At 46.4% G+C, this 9,587-nt stretch overlaps 1 protein-coding gene across 1 annotated transcript in view; it reads right to left on the bottom strand.

Annotated features, from left to right (window-relative positions):
* Positions 1 to 2,122: 2,122 nt before the first annotated feature.
* The window catches only part of dmrt1 (doublesex and mab-3 related transcription factor 1), a 57,431-nt gene continuing 49,966 nt past the window's right edge, over positions 2,123 to 9,587 (bottom strand). The window contains exon 6 of the mRNA XM_061916639.1: positions 2,123 to 2,315. Coding sequence (XP_061772623.1) covers positions 2,123 to 2,315 — 193 coding nt within the window. The remainder of the gene's footprint in view (positions 2,316 to 9,587) is intronic.

The following is a 9,587-nucleotide window of genomic DNA, read 5'->3' on the forward strand; positions in this document are numbered from 1 at the left end:
GATATTGGGTTTCACTATGTAAAGCGCTTTGAGTCACTAGAGAAAAAGCGCTATATAAATATCATTCAATTCACTTCACTTATGTACTATGGCTCCCGGCTAGCCTGGGAACGCCTGGGGATCCCCCGGGGAGAGCTGGACGAAGTAGCTGGGGAGAGTAAAGTTTGGGCTTCCCTGCTTAGGCTGCTGCCCCCGCGACCCAACCTCGGATAAGCGGAAGAAGATGGATGAATGGACAGTCACCTATTTATTAACACCACCTTTGCATGTTCTTCCCGTGACTGCGTGGGTTCCCTCCGGGTACTCCGGCTTCCTCCAAACCATTTCGTACTGCGAGCGGCAGAAAATGGATGGATGGATATTGCGAGAATCAGTTTGATTCAAGAACCGATTCCGACTCGACTAATCACCCCAAGAATTGTGTGATTGTTGTAAGATTCACATCTCTTTTTGCCGTTTGAGCTTCAATTATTTGTTGGACTAATGGGTCAGTGGGGCGGTTGGTAGAGTGGCCGTGCCAGCAACTTGAGGGTTGCAGGTTCGATTCCCGCTTCCGCCATCCTAGTCACTGCCGTCGTGTCCTTGGGCAAGACACTTTACCCACCTGCTCCCAGTGCCACCCACACTGGTTTGAATGTAACTTAAATATCGGGTTTCACTATGTAAAGCGCTTTGAGTCACTAGAGAAAAAGCGCTATATAAATATCATTCAATTCACTTCACTTATGTACTATGGCTCCCGGCTAGCCTGGGAACGCCTGGGGATCCCCCGGGGAGAGCTGGACGAAGTAGCTGGGGAGAGTAAAGTTTGGGCTTCCCTGCTTAGGCTGCTGCCCCCGCGACCCAACCTCGGATAAGCGGAAGAAGATGGATGAATGGACAGTCACCTATTTATTAACACCACCTTTGCATGTTCTTCCCGTGACTGCGTGGGTTCCCTCCGGGTACTCCGGCTTCCTCCAAACCATTTCGTACTGCGAGCGGCAGAAAATGGATGGATGGATATTGCGAGAATCAGTTTGATTCAAGAACCGATTCCGACTCGACTAATCACCCCAAGAATTGTGTGATTGTTGTAAGATTCACATCTCTTTTTGCCGTTTGAGCTTCAATTATTTGTTGGACTAATGGGTCAGTGGGGCGGTTGGTAGAGTGGCCGTGCCAGCAACTTGAGGGTTGCAGGTTCGATTCCCGCTTCCGCCATCCTAGTCACTGCCGTCGTGTCCTTGGGCAAGACACTTTACCCACCTGCTCCCAGTGCCACCCACACTGGTTTGAATGTAACTTAAATATCGGGTTTCACTATGTAAAGCGCTTTGAGTCACTAGAGAAAAAGCGCTATATAAATATCATTCAATTCACTTCACTTATGTACTATGTCTCCCGGCTGGCCCGGGAACGCCTGGGGATCCCCCGGGAAGAGCTGGACGAAGTGGCTGGGGAGAGTAAAGTTTGGCCTTCCCTGCTTAGGCTGCTGCCCCCGCGACCCAACCTCTGATAAGCGGAAGAGGATGGATGAATGGACAGTCACCTATTTATTAACACCACCTTTGCATGTTCTCCCCGTGACTGCGTGGGTTCCCTCCGGGTACTCCGGCTTCCTCCAAACCATTTCGTACTGCGAGCGGTAGAAAATGGATGGATGGATATTGCGAGAATCAGTTTGAATCAAGAACCGATTCCGACTCGACTAATCACCCCAAGAATTGTGTGATTGTTGTAAGATTCACATCTCTTTTTACCGTTTGAGCTTCAATTATTTGTTGGACTCAGTGGGGCGGTATAGCTCGGTTGGTAGAGTGGCCGTGCTAGCAACTTGAGGGTTGCAGGTTCGATTCCCGCTTCCGCCATCCAAGTCACTGCCGTCGTGTCCTTGGGCGAGACACTTTACCCACCTGCTCCCAGTGCCACCCACACTTAGATATCGGGTTTCACTATGTAAAGCGCTTTGAGTCACTAGAGAAAAGCGCTATATAAATATAATTCACTAATTGAGGCATGGCCAGTATCATGTAACTCGTCCAATCCGCATTGAGGATAGTGACAAGTACAACATGTCTATGACATCCTTCAGCAGATAAGATTACAGTCTCGGCCCACTTTCAAGGCCGAGACTTTCTCCTCAGGCAGGAAGCTCGGGCGAGCGTAAGGAATGTCGCACCAACGTTTCGCCTCCAAACACGCCCACGCGCTGGACGCCGACCAACCATTTTTGATAAGGACGAGCATGCGACTTTCTCACGCGGCAACCAGAGATACGGGAATGCATTAATAGGAGAGGAATGCCGGATTGGCCATCACTCGGCGGCGTGACCCTGGCGGGAAGGAAATGACGAGATAAACCTCGGCCATTGCCAGGAAGGAGGTCTACAGTAGCTCTCAAACGTACATTCCTGCTCAAATATTGAACGGTGTACCAGACTCAATGCAAATAAAAAAGGGGTTCGAACTCAAAGCAGGTTCTTCTAAAACAGGGGGGTCAAACTCAAATCCAGAGTGGGCCAAAATTTAAAACCGAACGGTCAAGGTTGGAGATATTAACCTTTTTAATAGGGACCCAAACAAGTTTTGCAATGAATATTGAACAAGCAAGGCTTAAATAGGGCAGCACGGTGGGACAGGGGTTAGTGCATCTGCATCACAATACGAAGGTTCTGAGTAATCCTGGGTTCAATCCCGGTTACTCGGGCTTCCTCCCATGCAACAGGCAGAGCTTATATAACATAATAGTGCTTATATAACATAATAGTGCAAAATCAACTTTCAAAAAACAAACAAAAAAACATCAATGGTATATTAAATAAAATTGTATTAAAACATTTCACTATTTGCAGCTTTCTGAGGTACATATCAACATGAACTTTTTCCACAGGCTAATAAATATCGAAAATAAAATAAAAATGAGGTAGGCGGGGTCTGGTGGTAGCGGGGTGGCGTATATTGTAGCGTTCCGGTAGAGTTAGTGCTGCAAGGGCTTCTGGGTATTTGTTCGGTTGTGTTACGGTGCGGGTGTTCTCCTGAAATGTGTTTTGTCATTCTTGTTTTGTCATTCCTAGAGCCCAAAAAAAGTCTGCGGGCTATAGAGCGTTTTCCGTTCGGGCTCCAGTACTCTGGAATGCCCCCCCCCAGGTAACAGTTCGAGATGCTACCTCAGTAGAAGCATTTAAGTCTCACCTTAAAACTCATCTGTATACTCTAGCCTTTAAATAGACCTCCTTTTTAGACCAGTTGATCTGCCGCTTCTTTTCTTTCTCCTATGTCCCCCCCTCCCTTGTGGAGGGGGTCCGGTCCGATGACCATGGATGAAGTACTGGCTGTCCAGAGTCGAGACCCAGGATGGACCGCTCGTCGGGACCCAGGATGGACCGCTCGCCTGTATCGGTTGGGGACATCTCTACGCTGCTGATCCGCCTCCGCTTGAGATGGTTTCCTGTGGACGGGACTCTCGCTGCTGTCTTGGATCCGCTTGAACTGAACTATCGCGGCTGTCTTGGAGCCACTATGGATTGAACTTTCACGGTATCATGTTAGACCCGCTCGACATCCATTGCTTTCGGTCCCCTAGAGGGGGGGGGGGGTTGCCCACATCTGAGGTTCTCTCCAAGGTTTCTCATAGTCAGCATTGTCACTGGCGTCCCACTGGATGTGAATTCTCCCTGCCCACTGGGTGTGAGTTTTCCTTGCCCTTTTGTGGGTTCTTCCGAGGATGTTGTAGTCGTAATGATTTGTGCAGTCCTTTGAGACATTTGTGATTTGGGGCTATATAAATAAACATTGATTGATTGATATATTGTTTGGTGTGGGTTCACAGTGTGGCGCATATTCGTAACAATGTTAAAGTGGTTTATACGGCCACCCTCAGTGTGACCTGTATGGCTGTTGACCAAGTATGTGTGTGTGAAAGCCGCATATATTATGTGAGGCTGTTTATATGGAGGCAAAGAGGACGTGACGGCATGTTGTAGAGCAGGGGCGCTCACACTTTTTCTGCAGGCCAGCTACTTTTCAATTGACCAAGTCGAGGGGATCTACCTCATTCCTGTAATTTGACCCCCTTAAAATGTTTCAAAGTGCAAGTTAAAGCTATACTATGCCAAGCAGAGCCATTTATCAACAACATCCAGAAACGCCAATCTATAATTTTACCCCCTTAACATGCTTCAAAACTCACCAAATTTTACACACACATCAGGAATGGTGAAAATTGCCATCCAATAAAAAACCAAACCCCAAAAATTAAAATTGTGCTAGAGCGCCCCCTAGGAAAAAAAACTGACAAAACTGCTTGTAAATTCTGTTAGGAATGTCGTAGAGTGATGAAACAAAAACTTCTATGTAGGTCTGACTAAGATCGGGACTCGGGACATGGCGGCAGCAGCCAAAGGCGGACCCGACCAACGCTGCTTGCAGCTTTAATTCCTATTTATAATTTATATTTATTTATTTATGAAAGAGACATTTTTGTTAACAAGTTAATGGTGTTTAATGATAATACAAGCATGTTTAACACACATAGATTCCTTTCTTTCACGAAGACAAGAATATAAGTTGGTGTGTTACCTGATTCTGATGACTTGCATTGATTGGAATTAGACAGTGGTGCTGATAACGTCCGCATTTTCAAATGGAGGAAAAAAAAGTCCTCCTTTCTGTCCAATACCACATGAAAGTGGTTGGATTTGGCATCTCATTTGTCCAACTTGCATACTTGTTTTTAAACACTTTGTTATGAGAGTAGCATATGTGTGTGTGGCCCTTTAATGTCTGGCAGCAGGTGAGTGACGTCAGTGACTGTGCGGGTGGGCAAGCAAGGGAGAAAGCGGTCGCCGAGGGCGGGGGGAGAAATACATTGGCATCAAACTCCGTAGCTTGCTAGCTCGTGCACGCTAGCTTTCTGAGACTCTTATTTTGTTAGCACAGGCAGGATGAAACAGGTCTTTTATGGTGAAGACAGGAACTGTGCTGTCGGTCTTTAGAGTTTTGACGGCAGGTACGGAGTCTCTAGAAATAAAATGTGTTTCTCTGCGTCCGCCCTGTTAGTGATTTTTTTTTCTTAAATATGAGCTCGCAGCAGCCAGCGTCATCTCACAAGATCCTCGGGTGCCGAGAATGTCAAACAACTGACGAAAGTGAAGTCTTGGTATGATTGATGATTGCTCATTTTTATGTATGTTTTTTAATGCCTGGCTTGAGATCGACTGACACACCCTTCGAGATCGACCAGTCGATCGCGATCGACGTAATGGGCAAGCTCCATATATTGTTGTCCGGGTGGAAATTCTGGAGAATGGTTGCCCAGGGAGATTTTCGGGAAGGGCACTAAACTTCGGGAGTCTGCTGGGAAAATCGGGACGGTTGACAAGTATGAGTGTTAGCGGTGAATGTGTTGTTACCGGCGGGCCAGCGCTAATGTTAATTTGATATTGCCTCAAGGGACGAATGAAATTTGGCCCGCGGGCCAGAGTTTGACACCCATGTTCTAAAAGCACCGGCAAGCATTTTCTTAAGGGACAAAATGAGAAAAACAACTTGGATGTACAGTCGTGGTACAAAATGCGGCTGCTAGACTTTTGACAAGAACAAGAAAGTTTGATCACATTACGCCTGTACTGGCTCACCTGTGCACTTAAGATGTGACTTTAAGGTTTTACTACTTACGTATAAAATACTACACGGTCTAGCTCCATCCTATCTTGCCGATTGTATTGTACCATATGTCCCGGCAAGAAATCTGCCTTCAAAGGACTCCGGCTTATTAGTGATTCCCAAAGCCCAAAAAAAGTCTGCGGGCTATAGAGCGTTTTCCGTTCGGGCTCCAGTACTCTGGAATGCCCTCCCGGTAACAGTTCGAGATGCCACCTCAGTAGAAGCATTTAAGTCTCACCTTAAAACTCATTTGTATACTCTAGCCTTTAAATAGACTCCCTTTTTAGACCAGTTGATCTGCCGTTTCTTTTCTTTTTCTCCTATGTCCCACTCTCCCTTGTGGAGGGGGTCCGGTCCGATCCGGTGGCCATGTACTGCTTGCCTGTGTATCGGCTGGGGACATCTCTGCGCTGCTGATCCGCCTCCGCTTGGGATGGTTTCCTGCTGGCTCCGCCGTGAACGGGACTCTCGCTGCTGTGTTGGATCCGCTTTGGACTGGACTCTCGCGACTGTGTTGGATCCATTGTGGATTGAACTTTCACAGTATCATGTTAGACCCGCTCGACATCCATTGCTTTCCTCCTCTCCAAGGTTCTCATAGTCATCATTGTCACCGACGTCCCACTGGGTGTGAGTTTTCCTTGCCCTTATGTGGGCCTACCGAGGATGTCGTAGTGGTTTGTGCAGCCCTTTGAGACACTATTGATTTAGGGCTATATAAGTAAACATTGATTGATGATTGAGAGTGGTCAAAAGTTGACGCATAATGTCATGGCTGTCTTGAGCATACTTGCCAACCCTCCCGAATTTTCCGGGAGACTCCCAAATTTCAGTGCCTCTCAACGGAATTCTCCCAAATTTCTCCCGATTTCCAGCCGGAACTGAGTGAGGACAGCCTGTCGTCAACGTCCGCTTTTCCTCCGCAAAAACAGCGTGCCAGCCCAGTCACGTTATAATATCAATCATCCATCCATCCATCCATCATCTTCCGCTTATCCGAGGTCGGGTCGCGGGGGCAACAGCCTAAGCAGGGAAGCCCAGACTTCCCTCTCCCCAGCCACTTCGTCCAGCTCTTCCCGGGGGATCCCGAGGCGTTCCCAGGCCAGCCGGGAGACATAGTCTTCCCAACGTGTCCTGGGTCTTCCCCGTGGCCTCCTACCAGCTGGACGTGCCCTAAACACCTCCCTAGGGAGGCGTTCGGGTGGCATCCTGACCAGATGCCCGAACCACCTCATCTGGCTCCTCTCCATGTGGAGGAGCAGCGGCTTTACTTTGAGTTCCTCCCGGATGGCAGAACTTCTCACCCTATCTCTAAGGGAGAGACCTGGAAACTCATTTCGGCCGCTTGTACCCGTGATCTTATCCTTTCGGTCATGACCCAAAGCTCATGACCATAGGTGAGGATGGAAACGTAGATCGACCGGTAAATTGAGAGCTTTGCCTTCCGGCTCAGCTCCTTCTTCACCACAACAGATCGGCACAACGTCCGCATTACTGAAGACGCCGCACCGATCCGCCCGTCGATCTCACGATCCACTCTTCCCTCACTCGTGAACAAGACTCCTAGGTACTTGAACTCCTCCACTTGGGGCAGGGTCTCCTCCCCAACCCGGAGATGGCACTCCAACCTTTTCCGGGCGAGAACCATGGACTCGGACTTGGAGGTGCTGATTCTCATTCCGGACATCAATCAATCAATGTTTATTTATATAGCCCTAAATCTCAAGTGTCTCAAAGGGCTGCACAAGCCACAACGACGTCCGGCATTCAGCGGATGTCGTTGTTGGTAAGGGCAAGGAAAAACTCACAATCCAGTGGGACGGCGATGAGAATGACTATGAGAAACCTTGGAGAGGAACGCAAATGTGGGTAACACTGAAATGCAATATATATCCATTCATCCATTTGCTACCGCTTATTCCCTTTTGGGGTGGCGGGGGGCGCTGGCGCCTATCTCAGCTACAATCGGGCGAAAGGCGGGGTACACCCTGGACAAGTCGCCACCTCATCGCAGGGCCAACACAGATAGACAGACAACATTCACACACTAGGGCCCATTTAGTGTTGCCAATCAACCTATCCCCAGGTGTATGTCTTTGGAATTGGGAGGAAGCCGGAATACCCGGAGGGAACCCACACAGAAAGATCCCGAGCCCGGGATTGAACCGTGACTACTCAGGACCTTTGTATTGTGAGGCAGACGAACTAACCCCTATTCCACCGTGAAGCCAGGTGTCAAATGCTTAAACCAAAAATAAACAAAAGGTGAGAAAAGGCATTGAAGCTTTGGGAAGGCTATGCAGAACAAATCTACAACTGAACTGGCTACAAAGTAAACAAAAACAGAATGCTGGACGACAGCAAAGACTTACTGTGGAGAAAAGACATGAACATGACATGACAGCCAACAATGTCCCCACAAAGAAGGATAAAAACAACTGAAATATTCTTGATGGCTGAATGCGGGAAATATCGCTCAGAGGAAGATATGAAACTGCTACAGGAAAATACCAAAAAAGAGAAAAAGCCACCAAAATAGGAACGCAAGACAAGAAGTAAAACACTACACACAGGAAAACAACTAAAAAGTGCAAATAAATCAGGGCGTGATGTGATAGGTGGTGACAGTACACCTACTTTGAGACAAGAGCTATATTGATACAGTACACCTACTTTGAGACAAGAGCTATATTGATACAGTACACCTACTTTGAGACAAGAGCTATATTGATACAGTACACCTACTTTGAGACAACAGCTATATTGATACAGTACACCTACTTTGAGACAAGAGCTATATCGATACAGTACACCTACTTTGAGACAAGAGCTATATTGATACAGTACATCTACTTTGAGACAAGAGCTATATTGATGCGGTACACCTACTTTGAGACAAGAGCTATATTGATGCATGCTTGGTTATGCTTTACAGTCATATCCAACATTTGCGACAACAACGTTTTACTGTCAACCGACTTTCGTTTTTTAATGATTTCTGTTGGTGGTGTGCCTCCGTATTTTTTCAACGAAAAAACTGTGTCTTGGCTCAAAAAAGGTTGTATAGTATTGTCCTTTGACAAGATATTATAAAATACTTGCTGAAATTGTCAAATACTGTGTTATGTATATAAAGGCATGTCGTGTACTGGATGGGTAATTATTATTATTATTAGGGCCCGCATGGCCCTAATAATAATAATGGCCAAAGGACCTATTGAATTTTGTGCGTTTTATTCTTTCTTTCTATCTTTCTTATTATTATTCCGCACCTATGCGCTGTAATTTGACCCCCTTTAAATGCTTCAAAACTCACCAAATTTGACACACACATCGGTCCGGCAAACCCTCCCAACCTATTAAAGAACCAAACCCCAAAAATTGAAATTGCTCTCTAGCGCCCCCTAGGAAAAAATAAACAGACTGCTTGTAACTTCTGTTAGGAATGTCGTAGGGACATGAAACGAAAACCTCTATGTAGGGCTGACTTAGACCTAGATTTCCCATTAGAAACTTCTATACCTAAAATCAACAGGAAAATGGCAAAAACCCCTTCAAAACAAATTTTTTGAAAAAATTCAATTTTTGCCTCTTTGAGCTGTAATTTGACCCCCTTAAAATGCTTCAAAACTCACCAACCTTGACACACACATCAGGACTGGCGGAAAAAACAATCTAATAAAAAAACAAAACCAAAAACTCAAAATTGCGCTCTAGCGCAATTTTTGAATAAAACACAGAAAAAACTGCTCCTAGGAAGAAAATGCAGACACAACTGCTTGTAACTTCCGGTAGGAATGTCAGAGAGACATGAAACAAAAACTTCTATGTAGGTCTCACTTAGACCTACATTTTAATAATTGACATCCTTCAGCAAAAATCAACAGGAAAATGGCAATCACCCCTTCAAAACAAAAGTTTTGTAAAAATCCGTCACCTGT

This window comes from Nerophis ophidion, linkage group LG01 (genome assembly GCF_033978795.1).
Source record: "Nerophis ophidion isolate RoL-2023_Sa linkage group LG01, RoL_Noph_v1.0, whole genome shotgun sequence".
Classification (NCBI taxonomy): domain Eukaryota; kingdom Metazoa; phylum Chordata; class Actinopteri; order Syngnathiformes; family Syngnathidae; genus Nerophis; species Nerophis ophidion.